We start from the raw sequence: 13,513 nt of genomic DNA on the forward strand, positions 1-13,513 counted from the left end.
AATGACTTGGAAAGTAAAAATACTTCCATACTGTCCGCCTCTGATAATTGGTAAAACATAGTGGTTGGGTCAGGTCATGTCGGGTCGGACGATCTTAGGTACGGACTTCAGTTTAAAGCCTGTACAGACCTCTTAAATGTATCTATGTAACTAACATAGCAGTCCCAGTGTATTCAGCCGTCTAAGAATAACCTACCCTGTGCCTCGTGCCAATCTGTCTCGTACTTAAGTAGAAGAGATAAGCTTTATCCCGCTGTATAGACACTCATGAAAGCGATGCGGCCTGCAGAACATCCCGTCCAGTCTGACTGCTGCTCCACATAACCTTCTATCTCTGCACTGACCCAAAAAAAACCTATGGGACACTGGGAAACATCTCACACAAACAATTCCTGCGGCTGTCTGCGTAGCTTCCCTTTAAATCTGCAACAGAAATATTTTGCAATCCAACAAGTTATGCATGTTCCAAAAGAACCTTGCACGAGAAGAACATTCACTCTTAGAATTTCAGCTCTTTTGAATGTTTCAATGCGTAACAGGATGACTAAATGTGCCGGATTCGAACTTGCGAAGCCTGCATGAGCACCACAGCTCAATGTAACCACTGGGCCACGAAAACAGAACGAGTACATCAGATCTGTGCTTTAAATATAGCATGTTTATTAGGGGATTTTATTTCAGTTTCAAAAGCTGTCTCATGCCGAGACCAGTGATTTAAAAACAGCCATCCGATCAACTAACTCATATTCACAGAAATAACGATTCTCAAATACGGCAGATGTTTGTAAATAACGCCTGTGACATGTAACTCATAGATAGCCCATTATCTCCAAGGCAACAGCTCTTTGCTGCTCCCAATATGTGTTTTTATATGTACAGACGGTGCGTCTCATTTCTTGACGAAGAATCGTGTGATGTCAGAGGCCAGTTTGGTGGCAGCTTGGTCTCGTTTCATCCGGCTTCGGTCTTTGGCCTGCTGTGCGGTCCTCTGCAAAATAAACCGTCCACAAATTCACCCCCAAATCTTACAAACAAGTTGCATATTCATAAAAAATATTCCCATTAAATCCTGAATATAAATGTAAAAATTTAATTAAACTCAATTCCATTTAAACAGTATATAGCACACTGATATAATATAGAACTTAATATTATTATTCATTTGAAGGGTTAGTTCACTCAAAAATGAAAATTCTGTCATAAAATACTTACCCTAATGTTGTTCGACAAACGTAAGACCTCCGTTCATCTTCGGAACGCAAATTAAGGTATTTTTGTTGAAATCCGATGGCTCAGACAGGCCTTCATTGACACCAAATGTCATTTCCTCTCTCAAGACCCATAAAGGCACTAAAGACGTCGTTACAAAGCCCATCTCACTACAGTGGCTCTACAATCATTATATGAAGCGATGAGAATAGTTTTTGTGCGCAAAAAAACAACAACTAAATAACGACTTATATAGTGATGGGCCGATTTCAAAACAAAGATTCGAACGGTTTCAATGAATCAGTGTATCGATTCAGGATTCGGATCGCCAATGTCACGTGATTTCAGCAGTTTGACACGATCTGAATCCTGAATCGATACACTGATTCATAACTGTTCGAATCTTTGTTTTGAAATCTGCCCATCATTATTCAAGTCATTATTTTTTTTTTAGAAAACTATTCTCGTCGCTTCATATAATGATTGTAGAGCCACTGTAGTGAGATGGGCTTTGTAACGACGTCTTTAGTGCCTTTATGGGTCTTGAGAGAGGAAATGAGATTTGGTGTCAATGAAGGCCTGTCTGAGCCATCGGATTTCTACAAAAATATCTTCATTTGTGCTCCGAAGATGAACGGAGGTCTTACGGGTGTCGCACGACATTAGGGTAAGTAATTAATGACAGAATTTTCATTTTTGGGTGAACTAACCCTTTAAACATATTATATATAAACATTTAATAATTAACGTATATTTTTATTTAAAAAATGTATTAATATAAATAAATGGGATCTTATTTAAATGTGTACTGTACCATACGATGGCAGACGGTACAAAGGGTTTGAAGGTTGTCCAGGGAACACTGTCCTCCTCCTCGGTACACAGGGTTAATGTGGTCCACCTGCCAGAACTGTCCTTCCGCGGGACTCTGAATCATCTCATTTAGCTGCAACACAATGTCAGACAAATCAAACGTGAAAAGAAACCTGCAGACGAATCTAATTTCAGTTTAAATTCAGCCTAAAATGGATAGTATTAAGTATTTCTCGTTCCATATAACACCGATTATTTTACGCCTGAAGGCTGATTTATACTCTTACGTCAGACCTGCACTGTAGCCTCTACACCATGGGCTACATGTCGATTTTAATTTATACTTCTGCTTTGTTGTCCGCGGCGACATGCAGTTACACATGCAGAGGGAGCATGTGTACCCCTGGGGGAGGGGCTCTGGCAGACCAATCACAGTGCTTGCAGTCATGTGGTTACATTTTTGGAGTCGTAGAAACACACGGCATACACTCGATGCAGAAGTATAAATTGGGCTTAAGTGTCCGATAACCAATAACAAAATTATTTTAAAATTCAGTAAATTCTTATTTACAGATTTTATTTGCGGCTTTTTTAAAACAAATATTGTTATAGTCCAATTAATATTTTTTAAAGCCTATTAAATTGATTGCTTTCAGTTACACTTTAATGCTGAATGGTTAAAAGTGAGAGAGAAAAAAAAATGAACAGAGACATTAATATCAGTACTGGCATCCGTGATTCATAGTGCTGATAAAATATGCTATTAAACAAATATTTAATATAAAAAATTTATGTTGGTTCTACATGAGATTGGAGATTTTTAAAAGAATAACTAAACAATCACCAATAATAATTAAAAAATAAATACATTTGAATAAAAACATTATTATTAACAACAATAATACAACTATTGTTAAAATCCATCAATAATAAGTCCTTTTAAAATGTTGTTGTTATTATTATTAGTAATAATATTGAATACAAATATTGCTATAAGTATTAATAAAATTATCATTAACAAAATCATATTAATAATAATTTTATTAAAATAGTTAACAACAATTAAATAAAATATTATTGTAATTAATAATATTAATAATTAAAATGTATTATTTCATATCAATATTATTATATTGAAAATATTAATTAATACAAATATTTTATCACCATTCACCGCAACTATTTAATTTAGTTCTGTTTATTTAATAAAAATATCATCAATAATAATTGTATTAAAATAGTTAACAACAAAAATTAAATACAAATATTGTTGTAATTAATAACAATAATATTTTAAAAATAGTTGTAATCATTATTAGCAGCGGCAACTACTATTTAATAAATATTCTTTGTTCTATTATTAATAAAAAATATTTTACAAAGTATGTTTTAATAATACGTGTTCTTTTTAACATGATTTTAACATTACTAATATATATTAGTAATATAATACACAAAATAATAATCATTATTATAGAATTTTTGGGATAAATCTGTTCATCTTAAAATGAACAATATTTCCTTTTGAATCTGAAAGAACCGATAACCGATTAAGTAAAAAAGTTAATCACCGCCATGCACAAGAGTCTTGAGTGTTTTAAAAGTGTCATTGTTTTGTGTAAAGCCTTTTGATTCCTGTTGTTTTATTGAACGGCTACATGAAAGTACTTGAATAGCCCATCGGGATCTCTAGGAAACATAATTCCCTCATTCCAAAGCGCTCCGCGGGGTTTTCAACAGACCGCCGCGGCGAAGGGCTTCAGGTGTTTCGCCAGGATTAAAGCTGGAGTGGAAATCACAAGTGGAAGATCAGCGCTGGGAACGCAAGGAGGCCGAAGCCAAAGCGCTGGCATTTCAGTCCGTGTCTGTTTTTAGGCTCACAGTCTCTGGGGGAAAAAAACACAGCGCTAGGAATCAATCCTCTCCTTCCCCCTCACAGAGTCGGCCAATAATTATCCTAAATCTCTCAGGAGCCCCGGGGGTCGCGGCACGGACGATAACCTCCCGGTACGAGAGTGGGAAGTTTCCTTACTAGACCTCGGAAGTCGATAAGCAAACACGTACACATGCTAATGCAAAGAAACGGCAAACGCACACAAACGTTTCTCCGTAACAATCCTTCGCATGTACGACAGCGAGCTTGTTTGTGCGTCGAGGGCACTTGGAGCTTAAAGCGCGTTATTGATCAGGCCGCTGCCGCTCGGGGCTCTAACAGAAAAGCCAAACAAAAATCAAACCTGCACCTCGTAGCAATGCACTGTGGGAAAAATCAATGGCAATCTGACAGACTAGGCGTTGTGTTAAGGCTGGATGCTCAGGGGAGGAAAGGACGGCGGGTGTTTGTGCTACACGATGAGGCCAGGCTTGCATGTGTGTGTGTGTGTGTGTGTGTGTGTGTGTGTGTGTGTGTGTGTGTGTGTGTGTGTGTGTGTGAACGCCACTGATAACTCTATAGAGAGAGTCAGAGAGCAGACGCCCAAGGCCGCTGAGCTCTTATTGCCTCTGCAAGCTAAACAGGCCATCTTTATTTATCTTTCTCTGTAAGCAATATTTTTTCAATAAAATGCAGCGTCTGCCGAGCTCCTTTCGAATGTTTGGGGGATAATTCTGGCTAATGTGCTTTTGGAAGCGACTAATGCTCTCTTTTCAGAAACCCTGGCCAACTTCCCAGACGAAATGAGTCCTGATCGTACACTTCACACAGATCCTTCTAGAGGAAGTATTTCAACAGAAGGAACAAGGGGGCAATCGGGCGCCTTTAAACATGGAGAAATCACAGAAATTCTAAGGAAAAATATTTAGGTCTTGTTAATATCTTAATTTTTTTCTCTCTGGAGAGCAGATGATAATGTTGATGATAATAGATGATGATAGATAGATGATAATAGAATGATATTATTATTTTTATTATTATTAAAAACAACAAAGAATGAATACACAACAAATAAAAATAATTATAATGACTTTTTTTAACAACAATGTTAATAATAATTGTGGTGTATTTAATAACAATTATGCTACTTTATTATTATTAATAATAATAATAAAAAATAACAATTATCATATTTGTGGCATGTTTATTATTATTTTATTAACAACTACTACTAATAATAATTAAAAAAAATACTATGATCATTAATATTATTAACAACAACAAATGTACCTATCAATAATAATAATTTTAAAAAATACAATTATTGACCACATTATTATTATAAATATTATTATACTATTATTATTTATAGCATATTTATTAATAATAATAATACTAACTATTATTAACAAATAATATGACAATATAATTATTATATAATTATTATTTGTGGCATATTTATTATTTGTTGTTAATAAAAAAGATTATTAACAACAACAAATAATAATAATAATTTATTATTTTTAGTGGCATATTTATTATTTATTAATAATAACAATACCTTTTATTAACAAATAATATGACCATATTAAAATTGTATTATTATTTGTGGCATATTTATTATTATTTGTTGTTAATAATAATATCTATTATTAAAAAATATGCCACAAATATTATGATGATAATTAATATTATTATTAATAACAATAGCAACAACATCAAATAAAAATATAAAAAATAATAAATAAAAAACAACATTAATGGCACAACTTATTATTATATCATTATTATTTGTGCCATATTTATTATTTTCTGTTAATAAAAACAGCTATTATTAACAACAAATAATAGTAATAATGTATTATTATTAGTTGCATATTGATTATTCTTTTTTAATAATAACATTATTATTACAATAATAACAATTATTATTATGAACATTAATATTATATTTAACCATAGCAATGATAATATAAAATAACAGCTATTATTATTATCAACAACTAACAATAGTTTATAATTAATTAGTATTAATAATTTGCCATATTCTTGGTTTGACTGCTTCTATTGTTCTCCTTATTTGTAAGTCGCTTTGGATAAAAGCGTCTGGTAAATGGTTAAATGTAAAAGTGAAAATATGCAACAAGTATTTTTTTTATATTAATAATAATAATAGTGGCATATTTGTGCAAGCATTACATTTTAAAAAAGACATTACTAGTTAAAAATGCTAAAAAAATTATAATAAAATCCATTTACATTTAGTAAATAAAATTAGTGCCGGACAGCTTTTTTATAGTTTTTATTTTGGACTTGACACCTAGAACCTGGGAGATTACAGTGATGAGTTAAAAATATGAAACTGTATTGTGCGTTGCATTGCAGTTTTAAAACACACCAGAATTGGCCTGTTGAGCGAATTCACTACGCATTTGAGCACGTTTAGCAGGCAATATTTCAGCGTAAAAAAACATCAACCTATAGGCCAATGTAAAATGCCGCTATAGCTTACACTGGTAATAGCTAGTAATATCATTGTGTCACCACGGTCACAATGGAGGATGAGGGCATGAGTCTACAAATGTGCCCAACCTGTTTAAGAGGAAGTTGTGCCAGCCAGGTGTTGTCCAGCATCTCCTTGCGGTGTGTGTGTGGGGCGTCCCGGACCTGCACATACAGCTGGTGGGCATTCAGTCCGCACTGCTGACACACACCCTGCTCAGTCTCCAGCACACGGGCGCGCATGTAGCCCTGATTGGAGCGCAGCTGGAAGTCCTCCATACAGGCAGGGCTGCAGAACCCTCCTGCCCAGCCGCAGTGCTCCCCGCTGGGCTTCTGGCAGGACAGACACAGGGGGGTACCTGCCGAGTCCACGGCCTGCAGGTAACCGGCCGTAGCGTCTGTCTGAATACATACGGAGCTCTCAGATTCACTGCGGACACAAACACACAATATAAAGCAGATTTTTATATTTTCTGCTGCTGACTGTAAAAACACTTGCTGCTCTACCGTTCGTGGGGTGTTCTGAGTGCTTTTTACAGCATTGCTATGCAGTTGCTATGATGTTCTTAATGGTTGCCTACACGGTTGCTAGGGTGTTTTGGCTGATGACAGGGTGTTGCTATGACATTCAATATAAAATTCAACATTATAAAAAGATATTGAAATATGAATGATTGAAAATGATAAATGAGTGTCTGATTGTTTCTCATATATATATGCACTTTTACCCCAAAGATTAAAATAAATGTATCTAAATGTATTAACGTTATAAAAAAAGTATTTCTGAATCGCGATATTATCCGTATCGTGAGCCATGTTCTGCTTTTCAAAAAGCAGAATCAAAATGACAAATAGATCTGTAATTTGTGACTTTAAAAACATTTTTTTGTTTTGTTTTAGGGTAACTTGTGCAAAATGTGTCCTTTTACATTTGCTTTTTAAAACAATAATTATATGATTATAAAATAATAATATGTGCCGTATTTATGCAATTTTTTGCATTATAAAGTCACAAATTACAGATTTATGTTTTTGATAACTTATGCAGAAATTACATTCTATTTGTCAATGCGTTTCTGCTTTTAGAAACAATTTTAGAAACAATTATTAATAAATAATTATTTGTGGCATATTTATGTTTTTTGCAAAATGTTAACGAATATGTAATCTGTGACTAATTATATTGAAAATAAACTACATAAATGACAATAATTATTATTATTATAAGTTACTGTTATGCAAATGCAGTTATTGTTTAAAAAAGTAGAACTAAAACCACAAACAAAGTGGGTTATACATAAACATAATAATATTATGTAATTTGTGAATATATAGATTTGCTAAAAGCTGCATAAATATTATTATTATACAAATGTTTTGTTTCAAAAAGCCTAAAATTATACAAAAAGGCACAATTATCTGTAATTTTTAACTATGTAGATTTGTAAAAAATAGACTATACATGGCACTAATAATAATTACTATTTATAATTAGAATTATTATAATAAAAATATATTGTTCCAAAAATCAAACCTAAATAAAATGATTCAAAATGCATAATTACCTGTAGTGTAATCTTTGCAAAAATTGCATAAACAAGGCACTATTACGACTAATATAATAATTATAATAACAATAATAATAATAATAATAATAATTATTATTATAAAAATATAATGTATTAAAATTAAAATTATAAAATACAAATAAAATTATACAAAAATGCAGAACTACGTATATATAATTTTCAACCATGCGGATTTGCAAAAAAAGGAAACATGGTACTAATAATAATAATAATTATTATTATTATTAAACTAATTAATATAGTATTAAAAGCAGAAATAAAATTATACTTAAAATTAAGCTCTGCACAAGTTTTTGGTCTCATAAATGTCGTATTGGTCATTAAAAAAATTCAGTTGATTTCAAAACGCCACCACTCATTTGACTTCGTCACAAAGGTTGACATCACCACATCCAACCCCAAAACAATATAATTCAACAATACAAGACAAACCATTTCACGTCTCCCAAATATGATCAATGTGTGATCATAAGTGTGTATGTATGAGGCAAGTCTTCACCACACTAACTAATGTAAAGTTCATGAGGAAAGACTTTCTCTCTAGTACTCCATCAGTTCTCACTTTCTCTCTCTGGCTTCTTCCTCTTTTCTCTCCATCTCCTAAAAATATCCAGCCCCAGACAGCGCTCAGTACGTCGCAATTTTTTCCTCCCGCGGTTTCCATGGCGACGCCGCAGCACTCGCATGTGTGTGGATTAAGCTCTTATCCTCTGCACTAAGCATTCTTCAGCACACTCTACACACACACACACACACATCCCAGGTTTACAAGGTTAACCGTTCGCTACTACACACATAATTACATGCGGAAATGCACTTTCAAAATAAATTGTCACTTGCTGTGCAATATATATACATATATATATATATATATATATATATATATATATTTTTTTTTTTTTTTTTCAAGAGCAATGCAAATTCATAAATATGTATCTGTCAGCGTCAGTCACCACCCTGACCGTGGGGGGAAAGTAATTTGATGATCCAAAAGCATAGATATATATGTATATATATATATATATACATTCATTTTCATTTTTGGATTAGATACACCTGGGGTAGCAGCCGTCGCGGTTTGAGGTCTGAGCGCCAGATCTCATCGTGCAAGAACAAAGTCTGATGACTTTCGCACATACCGACAAAGTACGAGAGGAAACAGCTGTCACATATGATCAAAAAGCCACGCCGGGGCTGACAGGGCATGTGTGTGTGTGTGTGTTGATGACTTCATCAGCGACTGCAGCGTTATTCTCTTGTTCCTGTCAGAGTGGCGGCGTCGAGAACTCGCTGAGATTGTGTCGTTTGTGTGGTCCCCTCATCAAACTCAATGTGGAGAAGGTTTCGAGGGTTTTTACGCTTCCCAAAGGATTTAATGTTTGAAATACTCACTAGTTGCTAAGTGGTTGTTGCTATGTGGTTATTTTATGGTGTTATGAGTGGTTTTTATTGGATTTTTGCAGCCGATACGACTATCGATTTCTTGATCGACTACCATCATCGTGATTGGCCACCTGATCCCATTCATTCAAGCTTTATATTTGAGTGATATCTAAGCTCTCTGCTAACTGCCACTGTTACACCCTGAAGGCATTTTAAATGATTTCACATCTAAGTGGCATACTTAAAAATAATGGCAACTAATAACGCTGCAAAAATTGTCTCATTTAAATAGAAAACCCTCAAATTTTGAAGAAAATTGCTGCTGAGATATATTTTGTTATTATTCATGCTTGACATGATGACTATTTATTAAGTATATATAATATACACTCTAAATTGTAATGTAGACACAAGGGGCCCTATTTATGAGCGCATGGTCTGAAGCGTACGGCTAGTTTAACAAACAAAAAAAACCGGTTGGTGCATCAGGCGCATGGTCCAAAAGGGTTGTACCTTGTTTCTTAATGAGTGATGGGTGTGTTTTGGGCGTAACGTGCTATAAACCATTCAGAGTGTCATCTCCCATGAAAAGCCAGTTGCACTCGCACCATGACTAATTTGCTATTTATATGACGGAATTTGCGAATCCTTTTATTTTTAATATTTAAAATGTTTCTGTGCTGCTGCGCATCCCTGTGTGTGTAATAAGTGTGTGTACGCATGTTGTGCATCCACCTATAGGCGCATATTACTAACGAGCCTAAAACACACAAAAAATACTGCGCCATTGACTTCAGACCAGGTTTTTGTTGGTCAACGGCGGAGTCGTTTTCAGTTCCTCAAAATATCAACGCACCAATAATGCGCCTGAACACACCTGGTTTTCAGACTTGCACGCTCATGGGCGAACAGATGAACAACTTCCGATTTTTTTAAAGTCGACATTTATGTTATTTGCCAGGGTATTGCTATAACATTAAATATTGAAACCTGTTGGTTTGGTCAGTAGGTTTGGAAGTTGATATTTTAGGGGCGACGTTGTCCTTGTTGATGATGCGGAGGGCTCCGCCCTCTTTCTGGGCCACAGCAATGGAGGTCTGAGCAACATCCTTTTTGGAGAGATACCTGAGAGCGAGAGAGAGAGCAAGAGAGAGAGAGAGAGAGAGAGAGAGAGAGAGAGAGAGAGAGAGAGAGAGAGAGAGAGAGAAAAAAGAGTGCAAAGTAAAACTCTGTACCATAAAGGGAACATCATGGTGCCATTAAAGGGCAATAATATCTGCTACGGTACAAAATGCTGATGTTTGTGTAACAGAACAACAAACTGACTGTAATGTGTCAGCAAATCCTCAAACAAAACTAAAATTAAAATCCTCCTCACCAATAATCTCACAAGATTTACAACCGCATGTAAAAGCGATAAATATTTGCGCTTTAATTAAAGTGCATTTAAAACAATCTTCACATAAACCCATTGTAATAAATGTCAAATTCACTTGCCCTTTAATATATCAGGGCTTAATTTTTGTACTTGCCCTGAAAAAATGCACAAAAAGTTATTGTTTTCATTGTTTTTGACACACGTAACCTTTGTAAATAGTGCTTTAAGATTTTCAGGTAGGTGTAACAGGTAGGATAAATACAGAAATGTAATAAAGTTATTAACACAGTCTTCACTGCATAAATGATCAATTAAATATAGATTAATCCTCATTAAAGCTACAAATGTTATTCAGTCAAGAGAGGTGTGATTTTTTTTTCTTTTTTTCTTGTTCTTTGATTAACATGACAGACAGCAGTAGGTTTATTAGGCTGCTGTCACTTTAAGACCTGACACAGATCTGAAACTCTTTACGTTTTAAGACTTCATTTAAATAATTTAATACTATGTACTTATATATAGCCTACATAAAAAGATTGACAAAATAAAATGGAAACAATTATTATTATTATTTTTTAATTAAATATAAATATACAAAATAAATGTGAAAATAAAATCAAAACCACTAAACCAATACATGATTCCCAATGGGTGTTATTTTCCACACATTTCTATTTTATTTTTCCTATTTTTTTAGATTATTAGATAATCACTGACCCTTAAATATTGCACTAACTAATGTTTTGAAATACAGTTTGACATAAATTCACACTTTTCTTCATCAAGGATGCATTCAATTGATCAAAAATGACAAATAGTAAAAAAGTAAAAACATTTATAGTAATTTAAAAAAAGTTTTTTCAAATAAATGCTGTTTAAACTTTCTATTCATCAAACAATCCTGAAAAACATTAATAATAAGAATAAATGTTACTTGTGCAGCTAATCATCATATTAGAATGATTTTTGACTGGTAGACTTAATGATGCTGTAAATTCAGCTTTGATCACAGGAAAACATTACAATTTAAAATATATTAGTTATTTTAAATTTAAATAATTTACAATCTTAATGTTTTACTGAAACTTCTATTTTTATTTTATTTTATTACCGATAGTTTGACTGATAGTGTGTAAACTGACGGTTCGCAAAGACCCGCCCCCTTTAGTTACTGTTGCTATGTCCGACAAGCCACTCTCACACATCGCTGAGTAAAGAGGATACTGACAACACGCTGACAGACAGGACAGGGCAGGTTACTTTTAATATGAAACAAAGTCTCAACTCTAAAATGTAGTCATTTTTTAAAGAAATGTAAACAATAAATACCGTTTGTGGCTTTAATGCGTGGTGACACAGGTCGGTGTAGCGCCTCAGTAAAGGCTTGTGAACCGATCATCTCTTTCTTCAAGTTAATTTATAGTATCAAATAAACATGAATGAGCTTCAGAGGAAATGTTGTTCAAGGGTTGCGAGAACAAAATGACGTCATTTTGTTCTCGCAGCCCTGGTTTGGGAGTTCTCGCAGCTTGTTCTCGACACATCGACTGAGCAGAACTTTTTTCTTGCGGGTGTCCGAGAACTATTGTGTGATTGGTCATACATTTAAAGTGGGCGTGGTTAATGCGGAGAAACGCAGATGATCAGCACCTGCTTTTCTCGTGAAGTATGGAATGTACTGGCCTGAACGAACGTTGTTCTTTTTCTTGCCACCTCGAGAAAATGAACAAATTTCTTTGTTCTTGCAGAGTATGTTCCAGGCTTTAGTCAGACAAAAATGTCGGCTTCGGCAGATGGCGGATTATGATTGGTCATAGGGTGAATGGCAGTAATAGATTTAAAATAAGAAATAAAATAAAATTAACACTTTAACTAAATACTTTAAATAAAATGCATACATTTCTACTGTGATTTTGAAGTTTCCAAATTTGAGTGTGGGGGGAAAACAGAAGAAACAAAAACAGCTTAATTTGATTGATATCCACATGTGAGCCAATCAGATTGAGATACGCCCACATGTCCCACTCCTCTCCAGCTTTGATAGTGTGTGTGCATGCGCGTTTTCTCTTGCCTGGAGGTGCTGCTGTGCCGTCGCTGTGATTGTGTGAGTTCCTCCAGCAGCAGGATAGGGCTGTGAAACACTCTTCCACTCTTCCTCACCATCCTCTGCCTCATCGCAGTCAGAGAGCTCCACTCGCGCACGAATCGCACAACCTGACACACACACACACATAGATGTGTTTCAAAAAATCTGATGAAACCATACTTGAAGATCTCGTCACACACACACACACACACACCTGTCTCCTGTTCTCGCTGTGATTGAATTCTGGTGGCAGTTCCTCCCAGTTCTGCAGTCTGATATCCAAGGGAATGAAGTTACAGTGGAGCGGGAGGCCATCCTGTAGAGACACACACACACACACACGCGAGCATCAAACTCAGTTCTGAGTGACCATATATACTGAATATTTAAAATTTATTTATTATTTAGTTTGACATCAAATTAACCAACTTCTATATATTGAGACAGAATTTTGCGACAAATTAATTTTTTTATTTATTTGCGTCTAGTGGACTAGTTTTAGACCCAATATTATTTAGAAATGTAATTTCTGTGAATCAGAAATGCTACATTTAATGAACTGGAGCAAAATATTTCAAAGATTTATTTGAGTCTTCACTCAAAGGTGTTCACAGAAACCTTTTAAGTTCAACTTTAAGTTTTAAGTACAGTATTATGTTGTTGCACATAATACATTATTT

General features: G+C 34.4%; 1 protein-coding gene across 3 annotated transcripts in view; it reads right to left on the minus strand.

The window, feature by feature from the left end:
- Positions 1–631: 631 nt before the first annotated feature.
- Positions 632–13,513, minus strand: part of zranb3 (zinc finger, RAN-binding domain containing 3) — a 71,267-nt gene continuing 58,385 nt past the window's right edge. For all 3 annotated transcript variants that reach the window (XM_067415700.1, XM_067415702.1, XM_067415701.1), the window contains 6 exons: positions 13,048–13,149; positions 12,819–12,961; positions 10,360–10,494; positions 6,488–6,827; positions 2,024–2,155; positions 632–988 (listed from right to left, as the gene is read on the minus strand). In XM_067415700.1, coding sequence (XP_067271801.1) covers positions 890–988; positions 2,024–2,155; positions 6,488–6,827; positions 10,360–10,494; positions 12,819–12,961; positions 13,048–13,149 — 951 coding nt within the window. In that variant the 3' untranslated portion in view covers positions 632–889. The remainder of the gene's footprint in view (positions 989–2,023; positions 2,156–6,487; positions 6,828–10,359; positions 10,495–12,818; positions 12,962–13,047; positions 13,150–13,513) is intronic.

Source organism: Pseudorasbora parva, chromosome 14 (assembly GCF_024679245.1).
Source record: "Pseudorasbora parva isolate DD20220531a chromosome 14, ASM2467924v1, whole genome shotgun sequence".
Classification (NCBI taxonomy): domain Eukaryota; kingdom Metazoa; phylum Chordata; class Actinopteri; order Cypriniformes; family Gobionidae; genus Pseudorasbora; species Pseudorasbora parva.